Source organism: Castor canadensis, chromosome 3 (assembly GCF_047511655.1).
Source record: "Castor canadensis chromosome 3, mCasCan1.hap1v2, whole genome shotgun sequence".
NCBI lineage: Eukaryota > Metazoa > Chordata > Mammalia > Rodentia > Castoridae > Castor > Castor canadensis.
This window is the reverse complement of record NC_133388.1, coordinates 171,687,415-171,707,222: the sequence shown is the minus strand read 5'-3', so window position 1 is coordinate 171,707,222 and position 19,808 is coordinate 171,687,415. Positions and strand designations below refer to the sequence as shown.

General features: G+C 33.7%; 1 protein-coding gene across 6 annotated transcripts in view; it reads left to right on the top strand.

The window, feature by feature from the left end:
* Positions 1 to 19,808, top strand: part of Csmd3 (CUB and Sushi multiple domains 3) — a 1,205,819-nt gene that overhangs the window by 1,084,566 nt on the left and 101,445 nt on the right. For all 6 annotated transcript variants that reach the window (XM_074069090.1, XM_074069089.1, XM_074069088.1 and 3 more), the window contains 4 exons: positions 613 to 801; positions 1,498 to 1,675; positions 2,403 to 2,548; positions 19,543 to 19,623. In XM_074069090.1, the coding sequence (XP_073925191.1) occupies positions 613 to 801; positions 1,498 to 1,675; positions 2,403 to 2,548; positions 19,543 to 19,623 (594 nt within the window). The remainder of the gene's footprint in view (positions 1 to 612; positions 802 to 1,497; positions 1,676 to 2,402; positions 2,549 to 19,542; positions 19,624 to 19,808) is intronic.

Below are 19,808 nucleotides of genomic sequence, written 5' to 3'. Positions count from 1 at the left end.
TCTCATATAGATTATATAAAAGAGAAGCATGAACAAATAAAGTTATACTTCAGTGCCAAAATTATCACAATAATTGAAATCCAAAGCTTATTTTCTATGAAAAGGAATTTTTTTCCTCTACCACTTTACTAAATGACTTTTTGAATAAATTCAACAGAGATTTATTGTGTTTATTTTATTACAGAAAAATTAATTGAAAAAGTTTCAGAATTTCTAAATTCATCTTATACACATACTTATTTTATTCTATGTACATGCAACCAAACCAAGAAGTGATTGCATTCCATTTTAGGGAATCAGAATATGTCTGATTATAGTTGTAGAGCAAGAGGGGTTTACATTTCTATTCAGGTTTATAATTTAGATAGATTGCACAGATGGGTGAAGGTACTGGTGCATTTTTATGAATTGTACTATTATTTTAAGTATGAAAATTGTACACGTGAAAAGAAATCCATTTCACACTGATATTAATAGCAGTTATCATAAATCAGAATTGCTTTTTATAACTAACTATGGGCAGCATAATGTTTATTTGGAAGTTTAAAATCATGATCATTCTGGTTGTCGAAATTCAGAAAAGAAGATATCTTTGTTTTTCCTTTTTTCTAGCCTATCAATTACAAAGCTGTCCTGATCCACGCCCGTTTAGAAATGGTTTTGTAATTGGCAGTGACTTTACTGTGGGTCAGACTATTTCATTTGAGTGTTTCCCAGGATATACATTAATTGGAAACTCAGCTCTCACATGCCTTCATGGAGTCAGTCGAAATTGGAATCATCCACTTCCCAGGTGTGAAGGTATGCTTCTAAATTGAAGCTAGCTGTCTTTTGGATGTTATCATTTCTGTTTGGTAATTCTTGTTTTGACATGCTTCCTTGTCTTCTTCAAATATAATGGCACGTGTACAGTTTCTCTTTCAGTTGAAGAATTATTAAAAGACTTAAAGTCCCATAATGAATAACTAATGTCATCATTGGCAGCAGTCCAAACCTTCCTCATGGGAGTGAAAATAAAGTTCACAACTCTTGAGAGCTTCTCGTGTGTATGTGTGTGTGTATGTGTGTGTGTGTGTATGTATTTAATGATCATTATTACAAATAAATAAACTGTTACTGAATTTAAGTTCCTTTTCTTTAAAAAAAATGTTGTAAATGAAAAGGCCTTAACCTCTTAGAAGGCCTTCCATGTATACATGATATGAGATAACAAAAGTAAGTGATGATTATATTGATATAAAGTACTTGAGAACGAGAAACAATGTGACTTCCCAGTCTTGTAATCAATAATGATAACAAAACATAGCATACTTCCTATGGAAAACAAATAAAAATTGACTATATTTTGTACTTTTTGCAAACTTCATTTTATATCCCTTAACTGAGGTAAAAAGAAAACACAGATGTACTTTATACTGGGTAGGAAGAATGACATGCTGCCTTTTCCTCTATTGACAGTTTCCTATTTTTATCATCTTTGTGTTACTTTTTCCACAGCTCTTTGTGGTGGGAATATAACAGCAATGAATGGCACCATTTATTCTCCTGGGTATCCTGATGAATATCCAAACTTTCAGGATTGCTTTTGGCTTGTAAGAGTTCCCCCTGGGAATGGAATCTACATCAATTTTACTGTCCTTCAAACAGAACCAATCTATGATTTCATTACCGTATGGTAAGCCAGGGCCATTGTTTTGATTGATTCAACTATATTATGGGAGAGAATCAAGGATGGAAGGAAACTATATCACCGTTGTGTGTTGCAAATTCTCACATGATATTTGAATTGGTGTGAGTAACTGAGGCTGACAGTGTGTGTTTTGCAAAATGAGACAAGCAAGAGAAATAGATTTTTGGCTTATTTGCTCATAAAGTAACCAAGTATTGCAGAACAAAAGCTTCACAGGTAAAAAAAGATCTTAAAGTATTAAATTAATATGCTTGAAGAGACAAAAGTATAAGTTTAAGAAAGTTCTCTTTGTACAAAAACCAGGGAAATTTCATAATCAACATTCACATCATAATTATTTAATATAGTTATTGAATTTCTATCATAATACTCTTATAAAATGGTATAATTTTATTATTAATCTATCAATTAGTGGATCTTAATTTAAAAATATAAAGAGAATCTTTGAATTGCAATCATTGAAAATTTGTTCAACACAGCTACCATATGAGTTCTAATAGTAAAAGTCTATGATTCTCAAGATTGTTGCTGAAGAAAAAAAAGGAGGATGAAGCACACACATTTGAGAGAATCTGAGTACTGATTGATTACAATGAATAGGGTTGCATTTCACTTAATAAAACTGTGAATCATTTTCATTTAAAATTTCTCAACATTTTATCATCTATGTAGAACTTCAATCTATCCTTCTTCCCTACTTCCTGTCTAATAGGGATGGACCAGATCAAAACGCACCTCAGATTGGTCAGTTCAGTGGCAACACCGCTCTGGAATCAGTATACAGCACTTCAAATCAGATTCTCATCAAATTCCACAGTGACTTCACAACAAGTGGATTTTTTGTACTCAGTTATCATGGTATGTATTATCTTAGTGTTTCTATTTAATGTGACACTCTATAAATTGTCCTGGTACAACTGAAAGTAATATATATTTAACCAATGATTGAAAAAGTATTAAAATTTCATGCATTGATTAACATTGTAAGTTTAGCATTTCAAATACATTTACTTTCAAAGAACGACCTCTTCTAAGTATTTAGAAACATTAAAATGTGAGCAAAGGGATATAAAGAAATAAATCAGTCAGTAATTACCCGGTGGAAATAATCTTTTTTTTTTGCAAGGAAACCAATAAAAGAGAACCAGCTGTTCAAATTTTATTGCATGTAATTTGGAGACATCAATATATTTTTTCCATAAAATGTTTAATCTCATCAACCTGCTGTGAATATTTCTAAAATTAGTTTCCAATGTCTTTGTGCTATGGATCACCACATTACTCATTCATTAACACTCTTGTTTCAAAACTGTATCTATTCTAAAATCTTACAGTTTTAAGTGAATATTCCAGATCATTAAGTTCAAAGCTTTTATTCCAGTGGAATAACTTACGGAGTCTCAATTTCATTCCTTCACAAAGAATTGTTCTGTGTCCTATCTTTGTGACATTAACTTTTTGAGAGAACATTCATAGAATTTCACAGATTGTTCCTTTATTTTCTTTCATTTCAAATTGATTTTATTCCATTGTAAATAAGAAAATATTCTTTTTGTTTGTTGATGTTGGCAGTCCTGGGATTTGAACTCATGCTTTCTGGGCAGGTGATCTACCATATGAAACACACCCACAGGTCTAGGAAGTGCTTATTTATTGCAATGATATCATTTTATCTTTTATGAACTTAGTTCCATAAAAAAACACATTCTGCCTCATATAACTTTGTCAGACTAATCTACGTATTTCATGGAGTCAATAATCTATTTAGTCAAACTTGCAAAAGTCATATGAAAAAAATTGTAGAAGAAAAGTTCTTCGTTCTTTACATTAATATACAACTTTATGTTTCATCTTTTGAAAATAGTGAAATACTTGATACTCAAAGCTTTCATTTCATGAAAAATGTCTGTCAAACATGATTGTTTTTAAAGTTATTTAAAGCCCATTAAGTCTAGAAATAGAACATTGACTATTAAATACTTAAATTGCTTAATCTGAGCATTTACCAGCTAGTTAGATGGTGTGTAATTAATTGCCCATAGTAAATTACAGCCACAAGTGTTGCACAAGCACTATAACACAGACAATTAGAATATGGGGTGTTCTTTAAACAACTTTTTTCAGGTACTGATTTCTTTAATAACTCACTTGCCTCTGCTACTGAATTGAATCTAGCAATATGTAAGTATTTATTGCATCAGGTTGAAACAATAGCATTATTTCTTTGGTAGATAATCAAAACTCAGAAACCAACAATTATTAAGGTCAAAAGATGAATTGGCTGCTGAATTGCATTGTGAACATTTTTTGTCGTCATAAATCTTTGCCTATAAATTTTGTGGTCCTGACTGAACAAGTGCTAAGAAGGGTCTATTCTTTAATAGACTATAAATATCCATAACAGAACGTGTAGAGAGTGAAAAATTCTCATAAAATTTAGGAGGACTTCAAAGGAAAATATTGCCAGAAGAAAGGATGTCAGGCGTCTATGTGTACTAAGAGAGTAGTGGATGACAGAATGTGATAAACATACACACAAAAATGAATGTGGATTTTCATAAACACAAATGTAAATATATACATATATATTCTAAAATGATTTGTTTAACTTTTGCAACTGGATTTTGAATAATGTGTATTAGAAATAGAAGAGCTGAGGAATAAAGATGATCAAATATTTTTAACTACTTATTTTCCAGGTAACTGAACAAGGCCTTTGGTCTTTACTTTCTTTCAGCTGTAAAACAATATGGTAGGACTTCTGAGAGGATTAAATAAGACACAGTATGTGTAGAATTTACATGCATTACTGGCATACATTAGGTTGAACCACACAAAATTGTTAGTCAAAGGTTGACTATTTGACAGTTCACTGTTATTGCTATCAGCATTGTATTGAAACAATGTTGTAGCATAAGAGGCAATTTATACTGTGTAGCTACCATAGTGCCTGGAAGAGTACATATTTGGTAAACTGATGTTTGCTTATCACATCTTATCTCACATTTTAGATTTATCTAATAGTGCATTTATATTTATTTAAATATATTTTTTTTCTCAGGTTTCATAATTAGTTCGTCTTGAATCAACAATCTGGGAATTTTCTCCAAACCTTAAAATAACCTTGAAATTTGGGGTTATAGAAAAGGTTTATGTTAAAATTGACAGGTACCTTAAGTTCCTCCTGTACTAATGGGATAATTTTCCTAAAGCATTGCTCTTATCCTGACTCACGGACTTTTACCCCCCAGTCCCTACTTGACTCCAATTAGTGTGAACTAACGTTCTTCAGTTATGTCTCTACCTCCATACTAACTATGTATGGGCACTTACTCATCTTCTGTCTTTAAGCCTCCTTATAAGTCCTATATCCTCCAATTTTTTGTAGTTAAAACAATAGTAATTGCTAGCATCTCCTCTGTGATTACATTTACTCTTTTCACTGAACTTTCAGGAACCTAATTATAGTATGGTGTGTTATTTTACGAGCCTTATGCATTTAATAACACTGAGTGCTTTTTTGAGAACATAAATCAGATTTTTTCCTCTTTTATATTGCTTATTATTAACTGATTATGTTTTAGTGTTACTCTGGGAAGTTTGTGTTCAGATTCTTGGTAAAAAGTTGTTTAACTGGGTTTGTTGGAGCTGCATTAGTGACAACTTTGTGTGTGTGTGTGTGTGTGTGTGTGTGTGTGTGATGCTGGGGATTGAACTCAGAGCTTTTCACTCGCTAAACAAGCATTCTACCACTGGAGCCACACCCCCAAATCTTTTTACTTTAGCTTGTTTTTCAAATAGGGTCTCGTGCTTTTGCTCAGCCTGGCCTTGTCAAACCATGATCCTCTTACCTTAGATTACAGGTGTGTACCACCATATCCAGATTGTTTATTTTTCCCCTGTGGGACTCGGGTTTGAACTTAGGGCTTTACAGTTTCAAAGCTGGTGCTTTACCATTTGACATATACCTATATAATTTCCAGTCTATTTTTGCTCTGTTTGTTTCAGAGATGAGGGCTCAAAAACTATTTGTTTAGGCTGATCTCAGCCTCCCAAGTAGCAAGGATTAGAGAAGAGAGTCACCAGTGCCTGGCTCCAGCTTGTTTTCTGAGATAGATGTCAAATTAATATTCATAAAATAAAATAATATTCATTATAATTAAAATTAGAATATCTATATACCAGGACTACATTTAGCAGCTCTAGCTCATTGTCAGAATGTGTTCTCATAATAGTAAAATATTGGTCAAAGCATCTGGCAGTTTTTGGTACCTAAGTAGATAGAAGATTCATATTTAATACTTATTTTAATCTTGAGTATACTTCCACTTACAGTGGTTTCTTGGTTTTCTTTAAATTCTATTGATTTAAAAGTTACTTCTCTTATCCCCTGCCCTGTGAGTCAGGTATGATTTTCTCAGGATTGTGTACTTATTTAATAAGTTTGACAGTTTAAGATTTTTGTGCATTTCTTTAAGGCCACATGGATCATTTAGGTTTTACTTATTAATATATTTTTAGTATGCTTGAAAAGAAGAAAAAATGTGTGTTTTCCCCTCTCTGTTCTGACTTCCATTATCAAATCCATCCAGCCCTCTCTCTTTTATAAAACATCACCTTCATAAAGCCTTTTATGATCACAATAACATTCATTAAAAGCTTTGGAAAATGAAAGTTCTTCAGAATGAAAAAAATAGGACAGTTGTGAATGTTGAGGCACTTTACCAAAGGTAACATATTTCTTTTCCACTTGAGGAAATGTTTTTGTGCCTCTCTCTACTGAGGCAATCTTTCTTGATATCTTCTTTAGGGTCAAGATAGGGTTGGGTTGTGATAAATAATAACAACACTCAATAGTAACCATTGACACCTGACAGTAAATTACATAAAACTCTTTTAAAATGCAAGGTTTTCTTTGCAGCTAGAGACTTTGTATAATAGTTACTATAACAGGATATCTACTTTTTGCCAAAACTTAATAAACTGGGCACTGTGCTAGGTACTTTCCCTGTATTTTTTGCTAATTTTCATAATATTTCTATAAGTAAGTATTATTAATTCCATTTTACTACTGAATGATCTGAATGAAAAATTAGGTAAACTGGATAAAGCCAGAGAAGCAATAAATAGATAGGAAATAGAGTAGAAATAGCACAGAAATAAAAATACATCTGCTTTCCTACAAGAATGACTTCTTTTTGAAAAATGAAAACAACAGCAATATTAATTGCTAAGATTTATTGAGTTTTTACAAAGTTACAGATGATAGTATTATCTCATGAATAGAATATATTTGATGCTAGGTAAATTTATTTTTTCTTAAAAACTAAAGCAAAAGTGATTTTACTCTTTATTAAAATAATGGATCATTTGATTTCTAGAATAAACCCCTCTTAATTATGACTTGGAACTCTACTCTTCTTAGTGCTTCTCTTTCCCAAGTCCTACAAACTTACAGTAAGACATGGATAAGTTTATTGGAACTTGGTGTGTTCCTCTTTAGAGTTTCCAAAATGTGGTGTGGTCACTGTGCCAAGAGAAATTCAGTTTTATTGAAGTCTGAATTATGCCAACCAAAACAACATAGGAACTAGCATATAGCTAAAACAAATACTTATTAATCTAAAAGAGTAGGCATCATTTTAAGATGTTTAAGTTCATTATTCAAGGAGTAGCTTCCTCTACTGTCAAATATGACGGAAACTCAGTTTGTCTATAGTGGATCTTCTTAATGATAATACAGCTATTCTCTCTTATCTGTGGGTTTGTTTTCTGCAGTTTCACTTATTCACAGTCAACTATAGCCAGAAAATTATTAAGTGAAAAATTCTAGAAATAAGTAATTCATAAGACTTGAATAAGTTATTTTGCAGTATACTCTTATGACTTCTACTGTATTTACATCATCTAATATTGTTAATCTGTTATCATGCGTAATTTATACATTAAATGCTATCATAGGCATGTCTGTGTAAGAAACAAAGATCATGTGCAGGTTAAGCAATATCAGCGGTTTTAAGCAACACTAAGGAGACCTAGAACATATGCCCATTGGTGAAGGAGACTGCTGTAACAGACTTTAGCAATTTCTATTATCCATTGTTTTCTAATATTAATACATCACATGTTAAGGAGTGAATAGATTGCATAATGATTTACTATTTGTAAGAGTGTGTTATGAAAGGCATTACAGACCATCTTTTAAGGATGTGTTCCTTATACAATCAATGCTGCCTTGTGGTATATTATACTTCATTTCACAAAGCCTTATCCTAAGAGAGGCTACTGTGGAAATGAGGACACATTTTACATAAAGCATCTATCATGATTGCTTTTAACTGTGTGACCCATTTGCCTCACACAACCTAAAGACCTGATCTCCTTTTATATTTCCGTAAGTAGAGTACTGAACTCATAAAAGATTTCATTGTTTGATGCCCAAAGAACATGGGAAATATGGATACCATACCATGACATGTGTGTGTAAAATGTAGCGATGGAGCTAAAATACCAAACTGGTGAAACTGTTATGAGGAAAATATAATGTCATTTATTGTTACTTAAAAAATTTAAATGACTTCTTAGTGATTACCAAGTGACTATGATGTCACATTGCTTACTATATTTTGATATTTTGCTGTATTATTATACCCATTGATAAGGTGTGATATTTTATTTTCTAGGATATCATGCTGTCTCCTCCAGTCAAAAACCTTCAGGAACACAGCTTCTGTTAAACAAATTGAGTCTATTCTCTTGTTATAAGAAGTGAGGCAACATACCATGAGGGACTCTGTGACATCTTAGCAAAGGGGTTAGTGAGACTTGTCAACTTTGAACTGTGAAATGGTTTGGAGGAAAGGTTCAAAGCATAGTCGTGTCTTTGTAAGAAACAAAAATCATGAATACAGGGTATGCAGGGCATAGTTTTCTTCTGGATTGCATGCTGTCAGAGATTGTATTATTGGGTATCTTAGTATTTTTCTGGAAAGAGAGAAGGATGGACCACATCTATGTAATTGGAATCAATATTCATTCGTATTAGCTGAGATGGAAAAATCTTGGTTCATTTGTTGATATGAACATTGTTCTAGTGTTTTTTTCTTTTCATTTCTTTTATTCTGACAAGGTCTTGTTTGTGTTTTGTTCCAGCAGGGTCAAAGAGTTACCTTGCCTGATGTTAGCTTTTAATAAAACTGTTATGTTCAACAGAAGTCTGTCTCCTGTCAGTTAGAGCCAGGTCAGCTATAAGCTGACAGCAAATGAGAGCTATTTTTTAAAAAAACATATTCTGAATATGCACAGGAGTTGAAAGCTATTACATATTACTTTACAGCAAAAGTCAGCCAATCCATGGTAGTGAGCAGGAAGAAGAAAATATAGACTGACAAAGAACATATTGTCACTGCTAATGTCATCTGTTCTCTGCTAATATGCAGGGTAACTCAATCATATAGAGAAGAGAACTTTGCCTTGTACTTTTTCAGATGCTGATGTTCTCAGTACTACAAAAGAAAATCTTTAATTAGCTATCTGCGTGTAAGGGAGTCAATTCATGCAATAGACACTGGAATTTTCCTATGACAATCCTGAAATCTCCTAGTAGCTTTGTTGCCCAATAGCTTCTGTTATTCCTTCTCTAGAAAAATAACAAAGATGATTTCTTGTTTATCCATTTCTCATGACCGAGATTTTTCTCTGATTGTTAAATCAAGGATGATCATGTGCCCTTGATTTCTAATGTTCTCCATGGTACAAGTAAAATTCAGACTTGTTACTAAACATTAATATTGCAGAAGTGATATTTGTAAGTAACAATCACTGTTGAAATAAATCTCTGGTTTCTATCAGCTTACTAGCAGATTTTCTCCAAAATGGAAAAAAATGCCTTTTATTTTTCACTCTTCATTGAAACTCTTAATTCTGCTTTCAAATGAAAAATTTATTTTTGTGTAACTTTTGATATAACACCCCCCCTATCATACATGGACTCACCTGGGTCATCACTGAGTATGCTGGGGCTAATACAGAGCTGAGAATTTATAATGGGACACAGAATGTTATTTTTGTCCTCTGTAAGGAATATCATGTCCTTACTTGGCAGAAAGGCTCTGCATTTGTGCTCTTTTGGTTTGTGGAAGGAATGGCAATTTGCCAGTGTTCTGTTTTATTTTCTGAAACAGACTTTAATAGATCAGTTGAATAGGAGTGGATAAATGCAGCATTCTTTTCTGGAATTGGGTTGGGTGCTTCATTGCGGAGAAATAGGAAATTAAAAATAACCAACAAATGTTGCCCAAATCAAATCTTGAAGTGATTTCAAGAAATAAATTTGTTGGACCAGTAATCAGATATCTATGCACATTGGAACAAACAGACTACTTATTCATTCATGTAATAGCCATCTTCAAAAGATACTGACATGTAGAATACTATGTCCTCATGTTGTTGTTAAAGAACAAATACTATTTTAAAAATGAATGATATCTCAAGCAAAATGATTCTTTTAAAAAGAATACAGATTCAGATCAAATGTACATTTAAAAACTGTAGTTATCTATTTTATGCAGTGTGTTTGTTAGTAGTCATAGTGTGAAAGTTTCTAAGTCCAGGAAAAATACAGATTAAAATATATGCACATGCTACTTAAAATTACGATGACTTACTTTCAGTTCTGCTATAACTGGATGTGCTATCTTGTCTGCATCCTTTGACTTCTCTAGGTCTTCTTCTCTCATACACCTCCAAATAAAGAGATTAGAATATGTGATTGGTAAGATAATGTATAATTCAGTTTGTGACTTAACCCATGCAATATTAATAATAGCTGTATGAGTCTTCAACTAGTTATTGGTCACTCACTATTCTGAAGCAAAAATTTTAGAGCATTGTGCTAGTAGTTTTAAGACTACAGAAACACTGATTGTACATGACTATAAAATATATTGCTAAACTCATAGTGTATCTGCACTAATGTAAACCAATGAAAATATCAGGAAGTTTAAATCAATTAAATCAGATTAGGAACAAAGTTGAATAGTTTGCTTTCTGGGAAGTCACATGGATGTTTAGAATGACATTGTGTTCCTAAGGAAGTTCCCTCAGATAGAAGTTATGTGTATGGGGCACTCATATCATCTATCTCAACAGTCATGCTGATGTTAATATTTGATAAGCAGGGAATGTGGCCTCTTACTGAAATAATATTTGTCCTGCCCTACTCTAAGCATGTTACAGTGTTTTACTCAATCTCAGATTTATGTTCATTTTATAGATGAGCTAACAAGTAGCAGAACTAAGATTTAAACATAACAGGGGACTTCCTTAGTCTTCATTAGAATGTGCTGATTGTTGCTCAAAAGTAATTACCTACCAACACAGCATGGAGGATATATATTTTCAATGTGATCAATTGGTTTGGTACAAACATCTTCAGAAAGAGGCAGACCTGCACAATGTTTAATTTTCTGCCATTTGTCCTTCTCTTGGTGCTAGGGAGTCAATCCATGGGTGTGTGCCCAGTAGGCAAGCACTTTACCTCTTGGCCATATTCCCAGTCTATTGTCTCATTTGTCATCAATTGCAAAACATCTGCTGTGTAACACCTCAAATCATCGTCTAATTACATTCTGCTCCTATCAGCAAAAACATGATTAAATTTTACTTATAATTATTTCAGTGATTACCAAATCAAAATGTTTTTCATGAAAAGGAAATGAAAATAGTGAAAAATGGAAAATGTTAATATTTTACCACACCAGACATGGTGGTATGTGCCTGTAACCCCAGCTACTCGGGTGGTGAATACAAATTCAAGACTAGCCAGGGAAAAGTTAGCAGAGACCTTATCTTAAAAACAAGCAAAAGGTTGGGAGTGTGGCTCAAGTGGTAGAGTACCTGCCTAGCAGGTTTGATATCCTGGGTTTAATTCCCAATACCACAAAAAAAATTTTTGTTTAGCAATTGTTCTTATTCATTTGTAAGCATCAGATATCTTGAATGGGACCCCAATTGGACACAATATAGTCCTTACCATGTGCAAGGCACTGTTTCAAATGTCTTGCACATACAAATCCATTTAATCCTCAGAGCCATCCTTAGAGGTGGCACAAAAGTATTGTTATCATTATGGTTTTACAAATAAGGAAAGTGAGGCTAAGAATAAGTAACCTGCCCAAGATTTCCCAATTAGTCAGTGTTAGAAACAGGATTAGAAAGCACAGCACCCAGACCAAGTCCATACTCAGTATCGCAGAATGTATTTTGTATATGTGTATGTTTATAAACATCATGTACATATATACATACACCTCACCATTCATTCTTTCACTTATCATTCAGTCACCAGCAATTATTTCATGAATATTTATTGAATGCTGCTGTTATGTGTCAGGTATTGTATTATATTCTGAGAAACTGGCAGTTAGTAGGATTAACAAATGCCCCTACTTTCTCAAAGCTTGCATTCTATTGTAAGAAAATGGACTGCAAACAAAAGAATAATTCATGCAGATTTTGAAAATTGCCAGGGGAAAAACAGAGAGGAGTGAAACTAAATAATTGCAAGAGGTCAACTTTACATAGAATGATTTCTACTTAGGTCATGCCCAGTTATAAAACAGATAACAAGGTAGGTTTCAAGAAAATGAGATAAACTAATAAAATCATGTTAAGTTGTCAACACTTTGAGGGCTTTGTTGATTAGGGGATATAAGAGACAAAAGTAGGAGTTAGGTTGCAGACAGGTTTTTTATAAGTTTATCACTAAAAAGTAAAGATATGTGGTTCAATACTTTAATGGGTGAGAATGACATCCTAGGGGCAAACACAACAAGGGGATTGGACTATGAGCACATGATAAAAGCGAGAGCACACAAGGGAGGGGTGAGGATAGGTAAGACACCTAAAAAACTAGCTAGCATTTGTTGCCCTTAACGCAGAGAAACTAAAGCAGATACCTTAAAGCAACTGAGGCCAATAGGAAAAGGGGAACAGGTACTAGAGAAAAGGTTAGATCAAAAAGAATTAACCTAGAAGGTAACACCCACGCACAGGAAATCAATGTGAGTCAATGCCCTGTATAGCTATCCTTATCTCAACCAGCAAAAACCCTTAATTAAGGGCAAAATAGTTTCTGCTGGGTATTGAGGTGGGGGGAGAGGGAGGGGGCGGAGTGGGTGGTAAGGGAGGGGGTGGGAGCAGGGGGGAGAAATGAACCAAGCCTTGTATGCACATATGAATAATAAAAGAAAAATGAAAAAAAAAAAAAGAGAGAATGACATCCTAGGTAGGTGATATGCCACATAACTGTCCATGGTTCTTGAGTTTAAAGTGGAGAGGAACTGTCTTTGCTATTTGTAGCTAAAATCATAAGCTATCTGTAGCTAAAAATAAAAGCCAGTTAATAGGTGGGGATAAAGTTAGATAAAACTAGAGACCTTGGACATCAGAATCAAGACTTTTAATTTAATGAGTAGGTTATTTGGGGACACCTAGTTATTTTAGAATCAATCAGCAGTTGTGTACTCACTACAATGCAGACTCTATTATTCTCTGGGTATCAACTCTTGCCCCCTTCCATTTGTGGTTATTTTCTCCTACTGTTTGTGGCAAGATTTTTTAAAAGTAAAACTATAACCAGGTAACTCCCATACTTACATCTCTTCACAGATTAAGATGAATAAAATTATAAATCTGGTCCAAAGACTTTTTGATGTAGCCCCAGCTTACCTGTTTTTCATCCCTCCTCTCTCTCCCCATGGCTCTTTCACCCCAGCCACACTAGGTCACCCCAGCCACACTAGGTTTCTTTGTTTGTTTTATATCTGCTGATTTATCTGCCTGGGTTATTCTTTGTATTATCCCTCTCTGCAACACACACACACACACACACACACACCTCTTTTCAGTTAGTTAAATTCAACTCATTAAAGCTTGTTTGACTAACCGCTTTCTCACCAAGTGTTAATGTGTATATAGGCAAGACTGTGTCTTCTTTGTTCATTATTGCATTCCTGCCCCCTATCATGGTTTCTAACATAGTAGGAGTTCAGTAACAACTTAATGAACAACTAAATGAGCCATGTTTGGTGTTAACAAAATGCAAATATTTGCAAAATTACCTCACATAACCTATTCATGGAGCAAAATCTAATAATGAAAGAATAAGGATAGAATGACTCAAGAGGTAAAAAGCTAAGTGCTCAATATTACACCACCAATTTCTAGGGTAGCAAAGGTTGTCAGAAATGAAGATGTGGAATTAACATGCCTAATACATGGGACCTGAGAAACATCAGTTGGTGTAGAACAGAAATCTCAAATAAGGGATTAGTGAGAATTAAGGTAATGAGGTTGCTCTAGCTAAGATTATAGATTCAATATGTAGGCTATAAATTTAATCTGCAGCCACTGTAAATTGATATGGAAATAGAGGGAAAGTATTTTAATTCAGGTTTATTTGCTTATAAATGTCAGAGAAAATGTGTCTTAGTTTTCAACTGAATTGTAGTTTAAATTTTGACTGTGTAAACTGGACAAATAATTCAGTTATTCTGAAATATACAATCTCTTTTTGCAACATGGGTATATTTACACATATATTAATGTAGCATTTTGGTTAACAGAATCACTGCATAAATTATCTCACTGAGATCTTTACACAATGTAGATTCTACATAAATACTGTCTCGATTCTTTTTCAATAGATATCTGGCACATAGGAACAGTTATATCAGAGAGACAGAACAAAAACAGCACACAGCCACCAATTTGTTTATAAAGGTGTATTACTCTTCCTTCTTCCCTTCCTTCCTTCTCTCCCCCCCCCCCTCTCTCTCTCTCTCTCCTTTCTTTCAAAGTAAGTTCATATTATATAACACACAGATTGGTCAGGAGCTCACTGTGATCCTAGAATGGCCTCAAACTCTTCCTCCTCCTGCCTCAAACTCTGAGTGCAAGTATTATAGATATACACCACCATGCTTAGCCAGAAATTTATTTGTTCACATTTGTGATGGCTAGATGTCTGAAATCAGTGTTTTGGCAGTTTCATTTCCTCTAGGTGGGTATTTCCTTCTCTCCTAGCTTCTGGTAGTAGGAGAGGGCATCTTCAGCATTCCTTAGCTTATACCTGAATCAATGAAGTCTGTGCGCTGTTGTCATATGGTGATCTTCCCTATGTTTTTGTCCCTGTGCCTTTTCAATTTCTAAATTTTTAGTAAGGACACCAGTAATTTTGGATTAAAGATTTGCCCTAATTCCACATGAATTCAGCTTAATTGATTACATTTTCAACAATCCTGTTCCAGATAGCATTCTTAGATTCCACATAAGACATGAGTTTAGGGGCCAATGTTCAATCCAGGACAATAGGTACAAAATGGCTGGGGTCTAGACTGAGATGTTGGCAGCAAGGTTGAACAAATCCTACAAATGCTAAAAAAAATGAGTAGTAATTGATGTGAACTGAAAATAGAATTATTGTGAGCTACTAATGATCTACTCTTTTATTTGATTTTGCTTCAAAATCAAAAAAGTAATAGATGAAGAGAGATTTCTCTGGTTATCTCCTTCTCCTTTTTACTAAAAATTATGGAGTACACCCTTTGAAGAATCTCAGGCAGATTCAGCTTAGATTCTCTTCTGTGACCCACAGATGTCTCCACTTCATCTCTATTTGCAAATTATAAGGTGGTAGTTATTTTAAAAGGCTATTTGTTTTGAAACTCTTTTCTCTCTTTAGGAAACCTGCATTCAGTTATTCATTTAGCAAATATTTGTTGAAGTATAAACACGGTGATAAGAGATAATTACTGAATTATAAACAAGACATATAAATAGATGTTATCCGTCATGTAGCTTAAAGACTACATAAGAACACAAACAATAAACAAGCATGTAAATGTATAATAATAATTTTTGAAAGAAGCAATGATAATATGTGACAAAACATGGTTCTTTGAGGCTTTTTTAATTAATTTTTTATTAGGATATATTCATTATATGGGGTGGAGTTCATAGCGACAATTCCGATTAGACTTATATTGCACACTAGCTATATCCCTCCCATTGTCTCCCCCTCTCAACTCCCTCCCCACCCTGCTTAAAGCTATTGCAAGAGATTTCTTAGTTCTGTTTCATATAGGTATATGAAGTCCTTCTACCATATACTGTCACCTAATCTCCTTCCTTCACCCTCTCCCCTCCCACTAGTACCCCCCTATGCACATATACTTACCTATTTTACAGTCTTGGTTTTCATTATTTCTATTTAAGTTGATGTTAGAAAGGGTGTCTCAATGTATGCTCACTGTGGTTATACTTTACTTTGGTCCATTCAACCCCTTGTATTACTCTCCTTGACCCCATTACCTACCACCCCCCATTTTTCAACAGCCTTCAATACACATCCTTATATTCTCTACCTTCACATCTTATGTTATGTGCTATTATTGATGCTCTATCATTCTTTTTTTCTTTCTCCTGGTTCCACAGAGTAGTTCTACTGTTACAAATGTGTTCTGCATCTGTGTTTGTATATGATCATGCTTGTTTTTTGTATATGTTTATCTTTGGATCCATCTTCTACTTATGAGAGAAAACATGGGCTTTTGTGTTTCTGATACTGGCTTACTTCACCTAACATGATGTTCTCCAATTGCATCCATTTACCTTCAAACCACATGTCATTATTCCTTATAGCTGAGTAATACTCCATTGTATATGTATACCACATTTTCTTGATCCATTCATCAATTTGTTGTAAGGAACCTGGGTTGTTTCAAATCTTAACCATTGTGAATAGTGCTGTGATAAACATTGTTGTACAGGTGTCTTTATTGCATCCTGTCTCACATTCCTTTGGGTAGAGAGGAGCGGTATCACTGGATCATATGGCAGTTCTACCATTGCTTTTGAAGAATCTTCATACTGCTTTCAATAGTAGTTATATTAATTTGCATTCTCACCAACAGTGTATAAGTGTTCCTGTTTCTCCACATCTTTACCAGCATTTATTGTTATTATTACCTTTTAATTAGGGTGAGATGAAATCTAAGTGTTGTTTTCATTTGCATCTCTTTTACAACCAAGGAAGTTAAACACTTCTTCATGTATTTACTGGCCATTTGTGTCTCTTCCTTTGAGAATTCCCTGTTTAATCCATTTGCCTATTTCTTCATTGAGGTGTTGATTCTTTGAGGGGTGAGTTTTTTGAGTTCCCTGTAGATTCTGGATATTAGTCCCTTATTGGATGAGTAGTTGGCAATGATTTTCTCCCATTTTGTGGGCTGTCTTTTGAATCTAGTAACTGTTTCCTTTGCTCTGCAAAAGCTCTTTAGTTTTATGCAGTTCCATTTGTTCATTCTTTCTTGTAGATGTTAATCCTTTTGTGTTCTGTTTAGAAAGTTGTTCCCTATACCTATTTGTTCCAGTGTATTGTCTACTGCTTCCTCGAATTGTTTCAGAGTTTCAGGCCTTATATTAAGGCCTTTAATCCACTTTGAGTTGATTTTGATACAGGGTGAAAGACATGGGTCTAGTTTCAGTCTTCTACCTATAGATATCTAATTTTCCCAGCAGCATTTGTTGAAGAGACTGTCTTTTCTCCATGATGTGTTTGGGCTCCTTTGTTGAAGATCACTTGGCTATAGATGAGTGGGTTTATGTCTGGATCTTCTCTTCTTATCCATTGGTCTTCTTGTCTGTTTTTGTGCCAATATCAAAAACATGAATTTTTGATTAGAAAATAGCAGTCAAAAGTTGGAGAGGGAGATAGTGAGGAACCCAGAAGAATTGTTTAGCCTACTGATATAAAATTGAGAAGTGAGACACAAAGTGAGAATTGAAGCCAAAAGAATTAATGAGATCACATCAGAGGAGATGTAGAAAGTTTATTCATAAGAAAGCTTGTTCAGAATTAAAATTTATAAAATGAATCAAAGTGGAGCCATTCTTATTGAATCAGAAATAGTAAGGACATTACACCCCAATCCCCTCCCATTTGTAGCCCCATAGTGATCTCTTTGCATCTATGGTCACAGTTCATAAAACTGTTGGTGTTGAGAAAGAATACAAAATAATTTTTTTTCAAAAGTCAAAGTTAACTCACAGCATCCATGTAATTTGGGGAAAATAACACATTATCTATGATGATCATGGTTCTTCATTAATAATAATTTATAACCTCTGTTCTTTTAAATCTCACAACTGAATTTAATGTAGGTCATTCTTAATATATGCCATAGAAGATAATAGTCACAGGTTCCAAATAAATAAAAATGTTCTTCCTTAAAATAATAAAACAATTTAGACTAGCACAAAGATTACAGAAAAAGGAATAAAATAGTATATATATATGTATAGGCATCTCCATGTTTCTATGTTTTTTGAGTTGATTTCTGTTTTACCTTATGGTCACATAAAATGTTTTTTAAAAAAGACTATCATCAAGATTTCTTTTCTTTTTCTTTCTTTTTTTTTTTTTTTTTTTTTGGTTGGACTGGGGTTTAAACTTAGGGCTTTGTGCTTGCAAAGGAACACCACTTGAGCTACACCGATAGTCCTCACCAGGATTTCTTTGTGTAGATCCCTCTGTACCTTTCTCTCCCCTTTCTCTAGCTTCTTTGACATTTTCTAACAATCATCTTTTAACACATAAACATATTCTTTTAAAAGTCTAAGTTCAGGAAATCAATATTTGAAATTTCTAGTTACTTTTCACTAAACTTTTTTTCAGACACTCAGGTTATATTTTTCCACCTAAGGCTTCCTTCGCAGCAAGTCTTTCCTCTTCTCTAGTAGAGTACCATTTCTGTGTAGAGCAGTGTTTGGCATGCAAATTAACATAGCTGAACAGCAAATTCTTTATTAAACAGGTTAAAATACTGAAAGGAAGATATTTGAAGTGGAAAGTAAAAATTTCAAGAAAAAATGCAGGAAATTTTTCTTGATTCATCATTGTCAATATTTTGAAGAAGAAAAAAACCCTCTTTTCTGTGTCATTATTCTGGATATTGATTAGCTAATTAACCTCTTATAATTGGCTTTTTGTTTAAGGATGGTGAATTAATGACTTGATCCTTTGCTCATTTTGTTCAAGTTTCTGAAATACACTTATTTCCATCCTTACCCTTTCAAACTAGAAATATGTTACTCATTCTTAAAGTTCAGTTCATCCATTTCCTCTTATAGGAGTCTTCATATAGTATAGTTAATGTCCCCTTAGTACTCCATGACGCTCTTACAGTAGGGGCAATATTGAAGATATAGGGCTTTGAAGTAGAGATGCTATAGGCGAGATTACCTAGGTTCAACCGTTAGGTCTGTCGCATTATAACTGTGTGGTTTGAGTAAATTCTTAACACTCTTGAAAAGTTTTGTCTTTTATAAAATGGGAATAATTATAGAAATAGTTTCAAAAATTAAATAATAGGATATTTTTGTGAGGAGTAATTGAGTTAATATAAGTAAGATGTTTATAATACTGACTGGAATAGAGTAAGCCCTGAGTGCCTGCTTGTGATTGGTTACTGGATGCCATGCACTTTGCTAAGTGCACGGGTTTGGGGATGAACTATGGGGAAGACAGGGGTTAACAAATATGCAGTCATGAATAGAAATTTCCAAACTGTCATCATACCATAAAAGAAAAAAAAAGATGTTATGAACCACATAACAAGAAGGATTATTTTCTCTCATTGTTGTAGTATATGTCTGAAAATAAATAATGGAAACTTGATAAATTATGTCATTTTTATCCTCATAAAAATCTGTATAGTTTTCTTTTCTCTCACATGTAAGTAAATGTAGTGCTCAGAAATGGAATAAACACACATTGTTTACTTTTATAGCCTATCAACTAAGGGTATGCCAACCTCCACCTCCCGTACCCAATGCTGAAATTTTGACAGAAGATGATGAATTTGAAATAGGTAAGGTTTGTTAAAATACTTTCAAAGAAAATATGCTGCTAGCAGAGCTATTTGCTTGAAAAGAAGTTTTAAAATCAGGATGCGTGGCCTATCTTTAGATCCTTTTCCCCAAGGTTGATGGAAATCGTTCAGGATTTTGTTATGGAGGGAGAGCAGTAAAAGAAGAAAGGAAAAGAAGTATGAAC